At 43.7% G+C, this 20,980-nt stretch overlaps 1 protein-coding gene across 1 annotated transcript in view; it reads left to right on the forward strand.

Moving 5' to 3' along the window:
- The window catches only part of WNT2 (Wnt family member 2), a 46,719-nt gene extending 37,765 nt beyond the window's left edge, over positions 1-8,954 (forward strand). Inside the window, exon 5 of the mRNA XM_032401713.1 lies at positions 4,084-8,954. Within this exon, the coding sequence (XP_032257604.1) occupies positions 4,084-4,313 (230 nt within the window). The 3' untranslated portion in view covers positions 4,314-8,954. The remainder of the gene's footprint in view (positions 1-4,083) is intronic.
- The last annotated feature ends 12,026 nt before the right edge of the window (positions 8,955-20,980 follow it).

Raw genomic sequence — 20,980 nt, forward strand, 5'->3', positions numbered from 1 at the left:
TGTCCCACCCCAAGGAAGTTCACCAGCATAAATCCAGTCACTCAAGCCAGAAGCCTGGGAGTACTTCCTGACCCTCACCCTCCATGTCCTGCCCGTCCTGCCTCCTCCACATCCCCTGAACCCTTTAACCTCTCCCACCCCCACCACCACTGTCCTTGTCCCCATCACCCTGTGCCCTGCACAGGGCACTTCACTGCTCTCTAACTTGGCTCCTTGCCTTTACCCTGGCCCCCTTCAATCCATCTGACCCCAGCACCCACAGCAAGCCTTCTGAATGTAAATCCATCATGCCCCACTTTGGGTAAAAACTCTCAGGAGCACTCCATTGTCCTTGGGTTAAAGTTTCAATGCCCTCACCTGTCCCACAAGGCCTTCCACGTCTTGGCTTCTGCCCACCTCTCCCGCCTCACCTCCTGCCACGCTCCCCTTTGAATGCTGCATTCCAGCCAGGTTACACACCTTTCTTTCTGCTGCTCACATATTAGAGTTTTGCTGGTTTCCTGGCTTTGCGTATCTGGCCTCCTCCTTCTTCTTCTCGTTACTGGAACATAAAACACATACAGAAAATCGCACGCCACATGTATAGCTCAGGGAATGGTCTCAAAATGAACACACCCATATAATCTAGGCCCAGACCAAGACCTGAAGAGGACTGGTATTCCAGAAGCCTCTCTCATGCCCCTTTTCACTATTCACCAAGGGAAATCACTACCCTGACTTCTAATAACATAGACTGGGTTTTCCCACTTTTGTACTTGATGTAATTAGAACCTTCCGAATTGTGTCAGGTGTCTACTACTGTGTAACAAACCACCCAAAAACTTCACAGCTTAAAATAACCTTAAAGTCCCACCTCGGGCTCATCACTCCTTGCAGCCATGCTCTTTCGTCCGCTTTGCCACCAAGTTTCTTGAAAACCGGCTACACTCCATGTCCGTCTGCCCTCGCCCCCCATTCACTCCGCGATCGCGGCTCCGTCCTGGGGTTCTGCTGAAGCAGCTCTCATCAGAGGGCGCCCCTTACCTCCTTCGTGTTGAGCCAAGTGCACGGTTTTCAATCTTTTCCTCCTTGACCCCCTACCCCCAATTCAGTGAGTCCCCAAGTCCTAGTGATTCTCCCCCTTTCGCCTGTCACATATTTGTCCTCCGCTCAGTATCTCCTGCCTGGACGAATCCAGCTGCCTCAAGGATACCTCCCTGCCTCATTCCGACAAGGTTTCCGCTGCTAACAAATCTGGACAGGCTCACCACTCCCCACGGGATAAAACCCAAACTGTAGCAAGGCAGGAAGGCCCTAAACCTGCGCCCGGCCCCCTTTCCGGGCTCTTGGCCCGCCCCGCGCCTGCGCAGTGGCCACACTGGCTGCGGTCCCGTGAACGCGCCCCGGGGGTCTGCTGGGAGGTTCTCTCTCACCTAGGACTCCCTTTGCCCCCTTCTCCCTCCAGGTCTACTTATCCTCTCTGTCCTATCTCCGAAGCCACCTCTGTAAAACTGGGCTGTTAGCAGCTCCTTTCTGATCCTGTTTGCTGCAATCGGTATTAATAGCACTCATTATCATTACTATATATTTGGCTTACTCCCTCTAGAACATAAGCTCCTCAGGGCAGGATCTTTATTTTGTTCTGATATATCCCAAGCTCCCACAACTGTGCCTAACACATCTAGGCACTCAATAAACACACGCTAAGTGAATGGAAGGGTAACATTAACTGAGCCCTTATTTGCCAGGTGCTTTTCATGCAGGATCTCATTCCCACCTCACCGCAGCCCTGTAAGGAAGGAACTCCGTTTTTATCCCAGTTCGGCAAGGGAAGAAACTGACGCCTAATGAGATTAATGAGACCTAATGGCATGCCCAACGTCACCCAGCTGATAGATGGCAAAAGCTAGGACTTGAACCCTGATGTGTCCAAGCTCTAAATAACCTCATTCTACCATCGTGAGCTTTGTCTGCAGTGGTGCTTTGCAAAATCTCTCCTGGAGGTTACAGCAGGTCTTCAGCAAATGGAACAGTTACCTAGAAGTAGTGGAGGTATCTCTTTACATATTAATCTCTTCATTATAGTATGAGTGCTCAGAGAATAGGAAGTGAATTCTAATTATTTTATTTCTCCACCACCACTACCCAAAATTCTATGCAGCCGGCATGGTGTCTTACACGTTTGTGTTCATTAGATGTTTGCCGAATGAAATAACGGGCGTGCTGTTCAGAGGCGGCATTCGGCAGTGCGTCCTTCTTGTCCAGTCAGCAATTCTGAGCACTGTCCTGACCGTCGCCCCGAACCTAGCCCCAGCTGCTGCCTCTTCTAGCTGGGTGCTTCTTCAGCACGAGAGAGGCTCCTGGCCATCCCTGGCTGGCCCCCCTGTCCCCCCTGACCCCAGCCCTTTGCCATCCTTCCTGTCATCATGAAATCCCCTGCCTGCCTTCCTGCTGTCAGCGGCCTGATCACGCAGAACGAGTTCTGCCCACCCCTCTCCTCTTCTCCACCCAACGCCCTGCTGGAACCTGGCTGCTTCCCGGGTCATTCTTGACAGGCAGGGCAACATGACATTTATGTAGATAATTGGAACACAGTTGGATTGTGATAAACAAAGAGAGAGTCACGAGGCAGGCCAGGAGTTATGAAGCAGGAGAAATTCCTTGTTAAATGATAGAGGAACTGAAAATGAATTAAGTCACTTTCTTTTTCATCCTGACATACTTTTTTTTTTTAATAAGGAGCTTAGCTTCTCTCGGTTTGTCAATTATTTAGAATTGTTGATTGCAAGCAATAGAAGATGGGAGTGGTTTAAGCTGAAAGGAGAAATTTATCATAAGGATACAGAACCTCTAGGAACTCAAAGTTTGGAATGTAGCCAGGCCTCAGGGAGAAATGGAAGCAGCTCCAGGAAGATAGTCCAGGATCTGGGCAGCATCCTCTTTCCATGCCTTGTCCTCTCTGTCTCTGTACATCTGCCTCATTCTCATCTCTCTGTAGACCACCGGCCCCCATACATCATCATGGTACACGGCTGCCCGTGGCTGGCTACTGAATGTGTGTTTGGCACGACCGCCGAGCTCCAGCAAACCCGCCAGTCCCCAGGGAAATCTACCTGATTGGCCAGCACAAGCCATGTCCCCACGCTTGGCCCAGTCACCTGCCACCAGCAGAGCAGGTGATGTTGTTCAACATGGCAGCCAAATGCCCATTTCTTTGGGGCAGAAAGAAGCAGAAAGGATCCTTGTGAGTTGAGCAATCGTCTGATAATGCTCTTATAAAAGAATTCTGGGTGCTTCCCCAGGAATAGGACACATGAAGAGACATCCTATCTTTGAGAGTCTTTTTCAGACACAAATACATAAAAATGAATTGCCATTTAGGAAACCTCACCTTAAATAACTAAGACAATGTTCCACTGCTAGTTCCTAACAGGTTTTTACGCCAGTTCTGTTCACCGAAGGCTTAGCATCCTGGCTTCGACCAGGAGCCCCACACACATCTAGATGGCCCACTGGACCGCAGCGCTTGAGGTAAAGCAGGCTGGGCGGCGCTCGCTCCTCCAGGTCTTACACAAACGATGCCCACACCTCCCCTTCAGCCACCAGAGTTCTCGCCTCTTTCTAGTAAGGCCCCCTAGTCAGGTCTGGGGAGACAGAATCCCCTCCCTTTGAGGGCTCCACACCCTGACAAATTCTGAGAGCCCTAACCTGGGTCACTGCTTCCTTGATGTGGTTTGAGGGCCGGTGAGAGGGAGCTAGGACAGACCCTTCTTTCGTTCTGAGCTGGCCTTGCCCACTCAGTGATCCACTAATTCAAGGCTGGGTAGGGATAAACGGAAACGTTTATCCAGCTCAGAAGTGGGAGCACTAGAGTTAAGTTGCCCACGGCAGGTCCAAAGTTTCGCATCCATCTTTCCGTGACTTGGCCCTGTGGGCACGGCTACACTCGCTGGGGCCGGCGCCTGGGGCCGACAGACACTGCCTGGGCCCCAGAACAGGTGGCTCAGCCCCAGGCCGTGGTGACGAGGGGCCGGGCGCCCTCCTGAGGCCCACTGTATTCGGCCCACACCTTCTCAGTGCCCCCCCCCCCCGCTTGTCTTCCAGGCTCCCCGGGGACAGCAGGCCGCGTGTGCAACCTGACTTCCCGCGGCATGGACAGCTGCGAAGTCATGTGCTGCGGGAGAGGCTACGACACCTCGCGCGTCACCCGGATGACCAAGTGCGAGTGTAAGTTCCACTGGTGCTGTGCCGTGCGCTGTCAGGACTGTGTGGAGGCCCTGGACGTGCACACGTGCAAGGCCCCCAAGAGCGCTGACTGGGCGGCTCCCACATGACGTCGGTGGAAGGCTCCGCCCACCTGCCCTCCTGCGGGGACTCCGTGGGATCTGCCAGGACCCTGGGCCTCCTGGCTTCCTCGGGGAGATATTTCCTAAGGCATGTGACCTTTGTCTCAACAGAAGCCCCTTCTCGCTCCGCAGGGGCCTCAGGACGGGGGCCACATGCTGCACATAAAGCATGCCTTATCCTCCCCGACTTCCAGCATTCTGGGGGCCCATCTCTTCCTGATCAGGACAGATTGCTAAGAGGGGAAGGGGGATGGGGGGTGGGAGGCTGATCCCGTCTCCACCCACCTAGATGTTTCCTCTTTCAGGAGCACTTAGCCAGAGGGGAAAAGAGTGTCCCAAAGGAGCTTGTTTTGTGGTCTCACAATAAATGCTCACAGTTACAAAATTCTATACTTCTCTCTGGAGGGTAAAGACAGCAGGACCAACTGCCACTGAATTAACTTTAAATCTTGAAAAGACCAAGCAAGGCTTTTGCCTGATCAAGTGATTTTCACAGCCACCCCCTCCAGGGGTAATTGGTAATTGCTTGGAGAAGGATGGCTTTTAATGAACTTTAGGTTTAAAATGCGTATTTTTCAAGACGTTTATTGCCATATTAAAGTTTGATGTGACCAGATGGAACCGTTGTCCTTGGTATAGTTTGGAATCTTTACAATAGCAAGAGCCTCAGAAAGGAATTGCTTTGCATTACTGTCCCCTTGATATAAAGAAGCTTTAAGGAATGAGACTTCCTTCTTACTTAGGATCTGAAAGGAATTTAAAAGAAGATTGATGATCTGGCAGTATTCTGTGCCTATTGGGGGAAGATGGAGGAAAATAACTTAGTGAATGGAATATCAGAAAATGTGTCTTGACAGATAAGGAAAAAAGGGGGAATAAAATTCCTATCTGGTATGATGCACGTGACCCATGGAATTTTGTAGTTGAAATGGCTTTGAGAAAGAAAACTTTGGGGATGACAAGACCAGGGAATCAGCATGCTGACAGAGAGGTTTCCAGAGCTAAGTCATGCCTGGACAGCCTTCACCAAAAACAGATGCCCAGAATGAGTGGGCCACGTGTGCCGAGGAGCATCAGCTTATACCCATCACCCTTCAAGCACGTTTGAAAGAGCTGTCATACTGAACTGTGTTCATCTGACGCTGACAAGATGACAAGACATCATAGCCTAGAGCAAATGACACATAGCCTTGCTTATAAAGTTGGCAACCCTAGTGTATTATATTGCAAACAAATCGTCATTTGGAGACTATATTTAAGGGGCCAGGTGTAATTTGGGAACATCAACGTGCAGATTGTGGCTGGCTTCAGCCATGAGCCAGAAGATGACATCCAGGGAAAATAGAGAGGCTGCTGCCCCATTTTGTATGTTAGGTGAAAGAAAGGCGAAATATCTGAAGATACTTCTCATCCCCTTGGTACAGGTAGGTTCTGGTTCTCAGTGTGGTCTCTTCACATTTACTAACAGGATGTTCCATTCTATGCATCTGGTGTCCACTGATCGAGGCTCACTCATTCATTGACAGCCTGGCCTTCAGTTTCTTGGTCCTTGCTCTGCAGCAGGACGTCTAGACTGAAGCTCATGGACAACAACCTGCTGCAGTACTTTGTCAGAATTGATGCTTGCCTCCCAGCCCTCATCAAAATGACAGAATTCATCTCCTTTCCTTCACTCCCAAACCCCCAAATTTGTCATCTGATTTTCCAAAGTAACTGTCCTCTTTTTATTCTATGGATTCAGAGGATGGGAAGAGTGGAGCAGGGCAGAGTTGCTCTGAGCTCAGCATGGGCCTTCGAGGGCGAGTGGGAAGGCTGGGCAGGTGGGCTGTCTTAGTTACATTCAGCTGCCTGTGGACGCTTTTCTGGCGGGGATGAGGGGACTTGCACGGTGGTCCCACAGCCATCAGCCCTTCTCCCTGCTGGATGAACTACGAAATCATAAATCCATGGGTGTATTTAGAAATGGAAAGGATCTAAAAGGACATCTTGGCTCCCTCCAGTTTGTATCTGAGAAAGCTGAGACCAAGAGGGGTGAAGGCCTCTGTGCACTTATCTGCCATTGCCCCCAATCTCCACTGCAAACAGAGGAGTCAGGAAAGTCAAGCACTTTATCTAGTTTGTCTCAGAATTAACCCAAGTGGATTCTAAGTCATTTTAGCATCCAAAGTGGATGGTCATGATTTCTTTTAATTGCTGGGATGTTTTGATCTGACTTTCATTTCATGCTGAGATGCATCCTTCTTGATAAGGAGCAAGGGCATAAGGCATATCCATATAGAAACCTGCCTACATTTTCCAAATCTGTAAGGCAGACTGTGACAGCCCTCTCAAGTGGCAGTGGGTGTGGCCATGATAGAGGGAGTAATAAGAGAATGAAGTATTTTTATCTGCTTTTACTTCTGAAAGAGGAAATCTCCACTATTGGAAAAAAAATTAAAAAACAGTTGAAGATAAATTCAAACTCATTTTCTTTAGGGTTTGGGGGAAGATCAATATGCCATGATTCTAAGATAGACTGAACTCTGGATTACCTGAGGCTTTTAAGGGAATGTACGGCACAAATTACCCAAAACAAAGTAAAAGAACCCATTCAGTTCGGATCCCTTACAAGTTCCCTCTCAGTGAAAATCTTATGATAAAACCAAGTTTTCTAGGCCCGAGAGGATGCCCATTAATGTTCGGCAATGTCTGAAAAAGTTCCAACACAATAGGAGATCTTGATGACTCAGTGGGGTTTTCTACATATCTACATATCTTTCTAAAGATGCCATCTGCACATGACTCTGAGTCTTAGCAAATGAGTTGTCTTCAATAAATGTGCCTCCCCACATTGGTCTGCACTTCGGAAGGCTGGACCGGACTGACTTGTATTCTGTGAGCATGCTTTGTCAGGGTGTATCCCGGTTACACCTCAGACAGCCTCTCCCATCCAAGCTCCAGCACAAAAGCCCCAAGTGCGGTGACCACGACCAGCCGGGGCTCCTTGCCCCTCCAGGATGGAGGCCCTGGCATAATACGGATATCACCAGACTGAAAGGAGCATCCCTGAAGGATCTATCAAATGGCAATATATTCCGTATGGGGCCGGATGATGGGAAAGGATTGAGAGGGAAAGAGCCAGGTAGTTGTTGCCAAGTGACTGGCTGAGCTTGGTGATGGGGCAGAGTGGCTTCTTCAGCTCTTGTGGGTACCCACCGCCCCTCCTTCTGCTGTTGTTCCCCTGTCCCCTCCCAGCACCTTCTCCCCGAGGCATCGGGAGGCCTAGAGGTGCAGGGCCTCGGGCCATTGCTCGCATTCTCCGCACCTGTCGCGTAGCTCTGCGTGAGGCTGCCAAGGTTCATTTCAAGAGACGTTCTCGATTGTCATAACCGTATTCCTTTCCATCGGAGTTATCACGAAGCTCGAAAACATCAGGTATCACGTTTCTTTTTCAAAGAAAGTAGCTTTAAAGTCAGAAAATCTAGCTGCACATTAACATTTCTCAGCCTGATTAATTTATTAAGGAATCTTACATCAGCTCTACAAAACCTAAAGCAGGGCTCCCTCAGAGGCAGCCAACATGATGGTGCATGCACTTGTCCTTGATGGCATTTTCAGGCCAAGATATTGTTATTACTTCTCATTTATTAAAGGCTGGCCTGGGGCTGGTGTGGTCTCGCTCAGCTGAAGAACATTCATCTCCCCCCTTGCCTGCTCTCCAAATAAAGGCTCAGAGTGGTGTCCAATCGACCAGAACCATTCTTTTGTGTCTATTTACTGTACTTCAACCTGGGTTTCCTTGTCTTAAGAGCAAGAAGCGTACTCTTAACAAATAAACCTCGCCAGTTCCAAAGCTGGTAAATTGCTTTTGTCAGGTCTGTGCTGACCTTCTGAAAAACAATCCACTGGTATAAATAAGCTCACAAAGGCGTGCTTATTTTGACCTTCTCCTTACCTAGGCAGAGAAAATTTTCACTCATCCATGAGAATGTTCTTTACATTTTTCAGGGGATCAGCAAGGTGACAGGTGGTTTGCAAAGCCCAACATGATTATTATTTTTCTAAATCATAGTTGTTCCAACTCTAGTTTTTTTTCCCTGATATTCACATGATTCCTGTTTAACCAAACCTCCCACTTCCATGAGCTAATAAAAGTGTCATGCAGATTGTTACAAAGAACTATTGTTATTTACAAGTCTACATTTTCTGTGAAATCAAAACATAATAAAGTGAATTTCCAGTGTTGACTTTGTTATTTTAAACTTGTGATAGTCTTGCCAAACCCTCTAGTGGAAAGAAATCCCTGCAGGTTATGGGAATTATTCCCTTGTCTTTTCTCAGGAATACACTTCTTACACAACCTTATCAAGAGGTGGCTTTCAAGTTTGTAAAGATTTTCAGGGAAGACAGTTGGCTTACCTTACTAAAAAATACTCTTGTGAGCTCACGGGTAAGTGATTGAGAAATTATTCCACATTTTCACCCTGTGTTGCCATTTAAGTGCTTACCCCCTCTAGGTGCCAGCATGCTTTGGCTGTGTTTATAAATTCAGTGTCTCTCCACAGCAGCTAGACCCACCCCCATTGACCACTCCAAATTATTACTTTCCATGTATAGTGCTTGCTTTTGGCTAAAATGGTATTTTTTCAGCTTGAATAGAAACATACAAGATCCCTTGCCCCTTTATTGAGATCTGTGTATCCTGATTGTGGGTGCTACTTATACACTGGTAGGGAAAGCTCGGAAAATGGAAATAAACTCTCCCCCAGCAAAGGAAATCCACCCAACATTTGCTCTTCCCTGATAAACTGTTTTGGGGTAACCTGACTAAGCAAGGTGCTGACTCTGCACATCAAGTACCCCAAGGTGGCCTGACTGTCAGGCTGCTTGCTGTCCCTCTAGGATGATCTGCAGAAGAGGTGATGATACGTGTGTCTACATGTGTTTTTCAAAGACCATTTTCCCCAAATATATTTGCCCAATCATTATCAATGAAACTGCCCTATTCGCTAACCCTTTGGGTGAGAGGACTGTCCTACACATTGTATAATCTTTAGAAGCAAGCCTGTCTCTACACACTAGATGTTGGAGGTACTCTCCTGCTTCCCAGCCCTGACAACCAAAAGTGTCCCAGATATTGCCAGATGTTCTCGGTGAGGGGGTGGAGGAAGCAAGGTGTAAGACAAAACCATTCCCAGCTGAGAACCACTGATGTTAACACTTTGGGTCAAGTCCTCTATCGAAATGCAATCCATATACATTTCTGCCATTTTCAGTTAGGCACACTTCGCTGGGAGTGATAGTTTAATGGGATTAAATCTTGGTATTAATGCATCAGACTAACTGGGAAGGAATCTTTTGGAATGGGTGTATCATAGAACCCCTCAGCAGCCTGGGGCAGAATAAGACAGGCTGAGACCTGAAGTTCACTGTGTGTCCTGGGAGGGTAGAAAGCACCAGGCTCCTGGGTTTCTACAGATGGGCATTAACTGTAGGAAATCAAAGGAAGGATGGAAGCTAAGCAAGGAAAAACAATAGTGTGGTTTCAGAAGCTGGAGACACAAATCTTCTTAGGAACTCCTCAGTTTCACAACATTCAGTGGGAAAGAAAAGCCCCAAGATAAGGCCTGGAAGGTGGAAGAGTGAGACTTTATAGATCTGCATAAAATAGTTGAGTAATTTTGAGTTTCTCAGGACAGAGAGGAGGGTCATAAGAAAGAGGAGGCACCAAAACGTGGAGAAAGACTGAGTTTCAGGCAAAAAAAAAAAAAAAAAAAAAACCCCCAGTTAAAGGCAGGGGGGGGAATATCATTTGTGGGTTGATCATTGAACACCTCCCCCCCCCCAAAACACACACACAGACACACACTGCCAGTTGTCCCTACTGCAGGTAACCTCAGCCTCGTATGAGTGGAATTGTAGGAGAGTGAAGCAATCCAAGTGCTGTCCAATGTGTGCCAGCGAAGAGTGGGAAGAGGGAGAGCACATGCCGGATGCAACATGGGGCTGAGTGGAGAAAGAAACAAGCCTGGATGGCAGATAAAACAAAGGATAACCCGAGCTGGATAGAGGACTTGGGGCCAATGACAACTGGCTGAAAGAAGGAACTGGAAAGCCAGTCTTCTTCTACTTGACAATTTTTCACAGACCTAACCGAATTTACGTTTTAGGCTGCCCATGGAAATAAAGACTAGACGAAACCACTTGGATGAACAAGTGACTCTCCATCTGTTCCCTCATGCTATGATCTAGTTGTAGATAACAGAGCATGATTAAAATCTGATCAACATGATCAGTTTACCATTTAGACTACTTTTGGCTCTTAACTTGATTTTGTAATTTCCGAGTAGTGACTGACCCTGTGAAAGCCCCTGTAATTGAATCATAGGCTCTGGATTTCCCCAGGCAGTCCACCCAATCTTATTTTAATAGCACTGCAGGCCTTCCTAAGTTCCACGGATGAGAGGAATCATATTACTGCCCGTAAACCCAATTCAAATAATTAAATGACGAAGATGCATCCAATGTCCAGTCAGCCAGATTGCTCACACTGGTTACTTCAGCAGAGGCTGGGGAGCTTGGCAAACCCATCTGTGAATGTTTCAGGGCCTCGTGTTACAGGTGGAGGTGACACACCAGCCGAACAAATAGCAGGAAATACAGAAAACGAAATCTGAATTGAAGTCTCCAAAAGTCTACATGCCCAAATAAACTTTGGCATCTGCCCCTTGATCATTATTCTCCAATAGTAATGAAGACTTCATGAAAGGCCTTGAACTCTGAGTCGTCATTGTGGACTCATGCTTAATCAAGACAAATATTCCCAGCCTAAGAGTACAATGAGAAGAAGGGAGAACGGGTTTAATTTTCTTATATATTGCTGTAACTATAAACAATGCCTTATCTTCTCAGCAACTCTCAGGAAATAATAAGCACCAGTGTTTTATGGGTATTTACACCAGCCCTTGGAGATTTTATTAGAATCATGATTCACAGATGAGAAATTTCCCTCTTCTACAGGGCTTAGTAACTGAAGTAAGAATTACTCAGTATACTGTACAGACAAATGAATTCGAATGCTTCTGGCTATTAACCATTCATTCACTGGTGATTTTCTTTAATTTTTTCTGAACTGACTGAATGATTGGGTCAGGATGATCTCTCTTGTTTGTATATTATAGAGATACAATGAAATGGTATCTGAGAATTATGTTATTCTGTCCTATGGATACAAGACTTCAACAGAGCAATGAGGTTACATGACACTTCCAAGAGTCTGAGAGTGAGGATTCGTGGAATCATAGAATGTCACATTTGGAAGGAACAATGCACATAATTTATTCTAACCGCCACATCTTAATCATGGGAAGACAAAAGAGATTTCATGGTTCAGACTGTGATATAAGCAAGACACTGAATCATCTTCAGGGAAGAACAGTTATTGTTCATTCAATCAGTCTGTACTGAGCATCTCCCGTGAGTCAGCTGCAATGCTATATCCAGTACTAGAAACGCGGCAGTGACTCAGACAAACGTGCCCTTGCTCGGAGCCTCCGGGGAGGGCTCACACGGAACACGGGTACCTTACTTCTTACCTTACAAGCACTTTCACGTGCATGCTTGGATTTAGTCCTTACAACTACCCTTAGATATAGATACGATTATCCTCTTTTTTAAGATGAGACAAATTTCAGAGAGATTTGGTAATTGGCCCAAGATCATAAAAAGATGTATAAGAGGCAGGATCTGGACTCAGATATTTGTCTTCTAATTCTCATTCCAGTGTCCTTTCCATTATATCAGAGCATCCTCTGATTGAAATTCAGAAGTATTCTGTCCAATGAGCTATTGAAAATGACTCGGTTGGTTCAATGACCACATTTTCCAAACAAAAGTTAGGATGTGTGGACTGTCAAAATATTTCTATGATTTCTGATTAAATTTATATGCAATCCGGAAAACAAATCATATGTAGATACACATTTAACAAAGCTCTACCAGAATGTAAGTGACTTTTAGTTATACATTTAACAAATGTATAAATCTTCTAAATCTTCCTAGAAAATCTGGGATTTCTGGTCATAAGAAATCGACTTTCCTTGTCATATGGAGATTCAACCCACAGTTGAATATGGTTAAAAATATCATGGACCAACTCAAACATGGTATAAATCATGACTTAAGTTTTCCTCAAACCCCTACCTAATGCTTGATTACTCAGGCTGAATTAACATGTCAATAATTTTTTTTAAAAAGATTTTATTTATTTATTTGACAGAGAGAGAGAACACAAGTAGGCAGAGTGCCAGGCAGAGAGAGAGGGAGAAGCAGGCTCCCCACCGAGCAGGGAGCACGATGCGGGGCTCGATCCCAGGACCCTGGGATCATGACCTGAGCCGAAGGCAGACGCTTAACCGACTGAGCCACCCAGGCGCCCCAACATGTCAATAATTTTTTTTTTTTAAAGATTTTATTTATTTATTTGAGAGAGAGAGAATGAGAGACAGAGAGCATGAGAGGGAGGAGGGTCAGAGGGAGAAGCAGACTCCCTGCCGAGCAGGGAGCCCGATGCGGGACTCGATCCCGGGACTCCAGGATCATGACCTGAGCCGAAGGCACTCGCTTAACCAACTGAGCCACCCAGGCGCCCTCAATAATTTTTAAAAATAGTTTTCATAATAGTCTTGTCCTCTTACACTGAGGAAGACAGTGAAAATTTCCTTAGCAACAATGCCCAAGAAAAATTTTTCAGAATTGTATTAAATGTAACAATGTATTTTAAAATAGTTTTAAAGGTACAAAGTGCATATAAATATGATATTAGCATCTATTAGGAATAATAATATTTTCACCTTATTTAATATAAAGTATAGGTGGTCTTTCTCTCCATAAAACAAGTTGGGGAGGGGGGCACCTGGGTGGCTCAATTGTTAAGCGTCTGCCTTTGGCTCAGGTCATGATCCCAGGGTGCTGGGATTGAATGAGTCCCCGCATCAGGCTCCCTGCTCCACTGGAGGCCTGCTTCTCCCTCTCCCGCTCCCCCTGCTTGTGTTCCCTCTCTCACTGTGTCTCTCTCTGTCAAATAAATAAATAAAATCTTAAAAAAAAAAAAAAAAAGTTGGAGAGGTTTGTATAATCCTAGATTATTAGATAATGTCTCTAGAAACAACAGGTGATCTTTCCTCTACCTTCTAATGTGAAAACAATCCAGCAGGGCTGGAGTAATATATGTTGCTGGCACTGACGTATAATTGATCTTGAATCAACTCTTATTTATTTATTTATTTATTTGAGAGAGAGAGAGAATGAGCACAGAGGGAGAGCGAGAAGCAGACTCCGTGCTGAGCAGAGAGCCTGACATGGGGCTCAATCCCAGGACCCTGAGATCATGACCTGAGCCAAAGGCAGATGCTTAACCGACTGAGCCACCAGGCACCTCTTGAATCAACTCTTCACTTAATCCAACCTTGTAGTTGGGATTTTTTTCTGGTGGTGGCCAAATTAGCAAAAGAAAGGTCTCTTCAGAGTGTAAGGGAACCAAGGACAAGAACTTATATGAATATCTGAGGAGTGTAGGAGAGCGAGAAAGAATTTTTGCCTAAATGGAATCTTAAATGATAGGTCAGGGGAGGGGGTGGAGCATTTATCATAATTATTCTAGAAGTGTATGGAATAAATTTACACACATTTATTTATGGTGGAAAAAAAAGTCCCCAGACATGCATTTTAATTTGTGAGAAGGCTGCTAAGAAATGTGAGATCATGGAGAAGGTGGTCCTTAAAATATAAATAAATAAATAAATAAATAAATAAATAAAATCCAGGGAGTGTAATCCCGCCTAGAATGTGATTCATTCTTTTGGACCAATAAATAGAGTGAGATGATGTCCAAAAGCAATTTCCCTATTTCTTGGACATGTAAGCATTTTTCCTTATAACAACTATAGCAGAATCAGTTCCCTATGTAGATTATATCGACAACCATGAGGGGAAACAACTCATCCCCAAATGCCATTTTCCTTTCATCAACCTTAAATTGGGCCTAAAATTCTCACCCTTAACAACTCTGCCTGGGGGTTAAGAACTTATCTTTCAAAATTTTTCTTTTAAAATGTATAAATGTTATTCAGCTCTCTTCCTTAATTTAACAATTATTTATTCGACAAATACCTGGCACAATCTACCAAATATTTTCCCCAGTGTCAGGGAAACAGCATTGAATAAAGTAAATGAAGTAAATGAGACTTCTATTTCTGGTAATATGGCAGACTAAATATCCCAAAAAGAAGCCTTCTGAAGCAAAATGCTTAGAAATTTGACATAGGTAAAATAAGCGTCCTTTAAAATATATAAGTAAACTCTCTCCATTCCCACCTTCAAATACAGGAAAGCTCCAAAGGTTAAAAATGAAGAAGATGCTGAAAACTCAAGCCTTAGTGCCCCCAGTGGAGGTTTATTAATCTGTCTCTCTAGAAGATTGGGTATGTATGTATGTATGTATGTGAGAGAGAGAGAGCAAGCGAGTGCGAGAGCCTGTGAGCAGTGGGGAAGGGGCAGAGGGAGAGGGAGAGAGTGAGAAGCTCAAGCAGGCTCTACAATGAGCACAGAGCCCGACGCAGGGCTTGATCTCATGATCTGGATATCATGACCTGAGACGAAACCAAGGGTCAGACACTTAGCTGACTGAGCCACCCAGGTACCCCTAGAAGATTAGGTTTTAAATTAAAGGCCAGGACAGGGCAGGAGACAGGGTTTTGGGCCTTCTTGAAGTGAGGAGTTGGAATTAGGATACAGAATCCCATCTCTTACCACATGAAGTCAGAACCTTCAGAGGGCAATACAGTCAATTATGGAAAAATTTGACCACCAGCACAGGGAATCAACTGGGAACAAGTTTGCTCTGAAATGGCATCAGAGTAGGAAAAAATTAATTAAAATAAATATATAGCCCTGACCATTTACAGCTACTAGCCTCTGTTTAGTTTGATATTAGGATGAACGTAAACTGTACATTTTAGAAGCTGCCTAGCCAATGAATTAGCCTAAAACAAAAACAAAATAGTTCTAGATTGAGGTGCTTAGCAGATACAAGAACAAAAACTCTTTGAGGGTCACATTTTCAACCAGGCTGCAGAGGATTCTCACATATAATACTTCACCAAATCTGAGTTGATAATTTAAAATTACAAAACACACCACAAAATAAGCGACCATGATTGAGAATCACAGAAGAAAAAAAAAATACACTTAGATTCCCAAGAATATCAGATAATAAAATTACTATACACAGACTATAAAACAAATCTGTTTAGGAATGACTTTAAAAAGCAAAATGAATAATAAATATGAATAAAGTACATAATACTTAAAGGAAAAAAAGAATAAGCTAAAAAATATTTGAAAAAGAACTAAAAAGAACATGCAGTAATTAAAAACATAACCACTGATATTAAAACAGTGATTTTTCTGACTATGGTCGCCGCTGAGGAAGCATTATTAAACTCTTTCCTATGGCCACCACCATATATAATTCAGAATCTCTCTCAAAGAGCCCAAAGAACTGTAGAAGCTCTTCATTAAAGGTTTGAACTTCAGTATAACCAATGATAGACTGAAAAGTATGAGTAACACTCACAGATTGTATGGCAATGAAAGATCTAACCACCAAGCACTCTAGAAGCTTTGGGCTTGTCACATAAGCCATTGTGGTGCAAGCATATGCAGTCATGAATGCAAGGCCACACAAGATGGATGGAAGTGTCATAGAACCAAAGAAGGTGTCCCAAGAGAAGGATTTTCAAGACTAGGTGCACAGTTACCTATGAAAAAGACCTTTGTTAGTGGCATTAAAGAAGACACTGAAGAACATCATGCAAGAGATTATTTTGAGCAATATGGGAAGACTGAGATGACTGAAATCATTACTGACTAGGATAGTGACAAGAAGAGAGGTTTTGCTTTTGTAAACTTTGGTAACCATAACCCCATGGATAAGACTGTTGTTCGGATATACCATACCATGACTAGCTAGAACTGTGAAGTAATGAGAGCCCTGCTTAAGCAAGAGATGGCCAGTGTCTCATCTAGGTCAAAGTAGTTCTTAAAATGTTGGTAGTGGTTGTGGAGGTTATTTTAGAGGGAACGACAACTTTGGTCATGGAGGAAACTTCAAGGGTTGTTATGGCTTTGGTGGTGGTGGATATGATGGCAGGAATGGATTTGGTAATAACAGAAGCAGTGTGGGAGGTGGTAGAAGCTACAATAACTTTGGCAATTACAACAATCAATCTTCAGATTCTGGACCCATGAAGAAAGGAACTTCTCTGGTTCTCGTGGTGGTGAAGGCCAGTACTTTGTCAAACCACAAAACCCAAAGTGGTTATGGGTGTCTAAGCAACCCTAGTAGTTATGGGAGCGGCAGAGATTTTAATTACTGCCAAGAAAAAAGATAGGAGAGCCAGAGAAGTGACAGAAAAGTTATGGGTTACAATAGGTTTGTGAACTCAGCCAATCACAGCAGCAGAGCCTAACTGCTACAAGAAAAAAAAAAAAAATAAGGATGGTATTTGTGACTAATTATATAACAGGTATTTTAGTTTCTGTTCTCTAAAAAGTGAAAAGCATTCCAATGAAAGGTTTTAATGTAGTTTTTTGTTGTTGTTCACATGTTGTTAATTGATAACTGTAATAGTCTGATCATGATGCTGATTAAATGTATCTTTAAAAAAAATTCACTGGATGTGGGGTGCCTGGGTGGCTCAGTCGTTAAGCATCTGCCTTCAGCTCAGGTCATGATCCCAGGGTCCTGGGATTGAGCCCCTCATCAGGCTCCCTGCTCCGCGGGAAGCCTCTTCTCCCTCTCCCACTCCCCCTGCTTGTGTTCCCTCTCTCACTGTGTCTCTCTCTGTCAAATAAATAAATAAAATCTTAAAAAAAAAGAATTCACTGGATATGGTAAACAGAAAAGTAGATACAGCTAAAAAGAGAATTAGTGAAGTGGAAGATAGATTTAGGAAATTACCTAGAATTCTGCCCAAGATACAAAAAAAAAAGGGGGGGGGGGAAATATGAAAGGAGTTGAGGGACAGGGAAAGTAGAATTAATAGGTCCAACATATGTCTTATAACAGGAATTCCAGAAAGAAAGAAAAGAGATGGGCCGCCTGGGTGGCTCTGTTGGTTAAGTGTCTGCCTTCGGCTCAGGTCGTGATCTCGGGGTCCTGGGATTGAGCCCTGAGTTGGGCTCCCTGCTCAATGGGGAGTCTCCATCTCCCTCTCCCTCTGCCCCTCCCCTGCTTGTGCATGCTCTCGCTCTCTCTCTCTCTTTAATAAATAAATAAATAAATAAATAAATAAATAAATAAAATCCTTAAAAAAAAAAGAAGAAGAAGAGAGAAAGTGAGAAAGATGAGCAATTTCCAGAATGGATGAAAGATATAAATCTTCAATGTCAAGAAGCACAAGTTCCAAGTAGTTCCAAAACAAAATAAATCCACACAAAAATATATTGCTGCAAAAATGCAGAGAGTAGAAGAAAAAGAAATTTCAAAAGCTACCAAGGAGAAAAGACAAGTTACCTAGAAAAGAAAATCAGGCCGAAAGTAGACATTTCCAGAGCAGTGATGGAAAACAAGAAGGCACTGGAATCATATTTTCAAAACACTGGGAAAAAAAAATCAATCTATAACTTTATATCCAGCTGAACTATCATTAAAGAACAAGAGTAAAATAAAGACATTTCAGACAAACAAAATCTACCAAGAACAGATCTCATCTATAGGAACTTCAGAACAAATATTTTCCAAAAGAAATGCAAGAGGAAAACTTGAGTAAATAAATTTGTATACGTGCAGTGAAATTTACAATAATAACTAGGAATTACTCATTTCTGGTAACAGAACAAGGTGAAATAAAGTGTTGGTAACGTATCAAGATGGAAAGGAAGTGACCAAAATTAAGCATTTTTTAAAGATTTTATTTATTTATTTGACAGAGAGATAGCAAGAGCAGGAACACAAGCAAGGAGAGTGGGAGTGGAAGAAGCAGATTTCCCGCCGAGCAGGGAGACCAATGCAGGGCTCGATCCTAGGACCCTGGGATCATGACCTGAGTTGAAGGCAGACGCTTAATGACTGAGCCACCGAGGAGCCCCCAAAATTAAGCATTTTAAATTTGTTTATATTGTTGGGAAGGAGGGAAGAAATATTATAAACTTTAGGCATTGTTAGGTAAGCATGTCACAATTTTAAAGATAACTATGAAGGCAAAAATGTACAATTTCCTCTTTAGTAAGGAGATAAAAATAATTTTAAAACTCTTCAATCAATCTAAAAGGAGAATAGATTTGTAGGTGTGGATGCAGGAGGACTTAGACTAAAAGTAGGGAAACTGGTTAGGATTCTGTTGCTCATAGTAGCAATATAAATATCTGGATATAAACAATAATGATTGTGTAGAATTATAAGAAAAAAAATCTAAAAAACCTTAGTAATGGAAATAAGGAATACTTTGAATGGAGAGATTATAATAGAAAGACCTAATATTGTAAACTGTCAACTTTTTACTAAAATTAATTTATAAAGCTACAATTCTAATACAAGACCAGCCAAGGATGATTAGGATTGTTTCCTTTCCCTCCCTCCCTCCCTTTTCCTGCACCAATCCCCTTTTACTTCTCACTCTTGATTCAACTATAGAGCACCAGGCATGTAGCAAATATTCAATAAATCAGTATTCTATTAAAATAAAAGAATAAGTGAATGATTCCACTGATCTGCAAGGAATTTCTGATTTACATTCTCAGAAAAAGTCCCATCAAGCATGATACACAGTACACATCAAGGTAATATCTAACTTTGAATCTCTGCATAAGTATGCAAGCTAACCCTTTGCCAAGGATGCTTTGTGAGTTGATTACAATTCGAAAATCACTGTAGAAGTGTTCCTGAGAGACACAAATAGATGACAATATTGACTTCTTAGGGTTAATCTAATGAAAATAACCCACATTAATTAAAATATAAGAGTAGAAGACCATTACTCATTACTTTCTAAATACTTCCTAAAGTCAACAAAACTCTTTTTTTTTTTAAAGATTTTTATTTATTTTTTGACAGAGAGAGAGAGACAGTGAGAGAGGGAACACAAGCAGGGGGAGTGGGAGAGGGAGAAGCAGGTATTCCCTGCTGAGCAAGGAGCCCAATGTGGGGCTCGATCCCAGGACCCCGGGGTCATGACCTGAGCCAAAGGCAGACGCTTAACGACTGAGCTACCCAGGTTCCCCAGTGCCATGCTCTTAAAAGCAGGTTTTTCTAATTTCAGCTCCGGAAGAAGAGCATGAGGTCTTGCATTCATTTCCGTACAGAAGCCTCCAGGGCTCTTTTTGCAAACTGATAAGCCACAGAAAATTTTTTAAAAATTCTGTTACATCTATTTCCTAGGCAAGGAGAGTCTAGTGCCTTGGCATTCCCATAACTAAGACTAGCCACACAAATGATTGCTCTCATAATGGAAGGAGTCTGCTCCAGACGGACGTGTGTCTTCGTTCCTGTACCCACTAGTTATGATACCCAGATACACCAGCCCGAACAGCCCATCTGGGCCCTCTGCTCTCAGGTAGGATACAATAGCCTGGAGCGGGCCAACCCTCCTACTGTGACAACCTCCTTCACGTATCCTCCTTGCTACTCAGCCAGAGCTTCTCTCAATTTGAGCTTCTCAGCCCTCTGGGTGTGAAGTTTGATTAAAGATATTGTTTTTAGGTACAAATGGCCCTTTTTAAATACAAACCAACCATCTCGTAAGGGCCCAGACAAGAAGCAATCTGTTTTAACACTAGAGAAAAACTGTGTTGAACTGGGAGCAGAGCTCCACTACCTTCCTATCTTTATAAGGGAATTTCAAGGGTTATCCTTTGCCTTAAGTGCTGACTTTAGTACCTACCATCTGCGTGAGCTGGGGAGCACTGAAATATAATGTGCCACTCTTCTAAGAATTGCAGTCATATGCAGAATCTATCCCTCTCAGAGATCCCCACAGTACCCACACAAAATTAAAAAGAGAGCAGCATATCCTTACTCTTCTTATGTAACTCTTCTTACATAACTTAAATGTGTTTTTATTGGTTGAGGCCATGCAAATCTAAAATGCCTACTAGACTGTGCCTTTACTGGTAAACAGAGATCTTTTCTTCTCTGGCCACTTTATCTTGCAAGATGCTCACCACCTTCCTTAATGGGGTCAACTGTTCTGGGTGAGTTCTCTTGCACTGACAACCCTTGGGCCTGGGGCTTGCATTAGTGAAACTCTGAGGTCAGTAGAGAATGTATGTGAGGGGGCATTCAAACAGATAACTAGAGATGCTAATTAAAAAAAAAAAAAAGAAAAACAACTAGGTCCTGACCACACCCTCCACCACAACCCACCCTGCCTCCAGGACACCACCCCCCATTGGCCCCACCCCACATGGGCCCCACCCTCTGCAAAAAAATAAAAATTAGGTCCTGTCCTAGATGAATTGAGATCAGATACCCTGAAGATGGGTCCAGGTGTTGTATTATTTAAAACTTCTACCGGTGATTATGATGAAAACGAGTTAGAGAGCCACTGATATCCATTATCCCAATAAACTCTCTTAGCCACACTGTTAACTAATTCGGACAAAGTATAATACACAGC

The sequence above is a fragment of the Phoca vitulina genome, unplaced genomic scaffold (genome assembly GCF_004348235.1).
Source record: "Phoca vitulina isolate PV1807 unplaced genomic scaffold, GSC_HSeal_1.0 scaffold4, whole genome shotgun sequence".
Taxonomy (NCBI): Eukaryota; Metazoa; Chordata; class Mammalia; order Carnivora; family Phocidae; genus Phoca; species Phoca vitulina.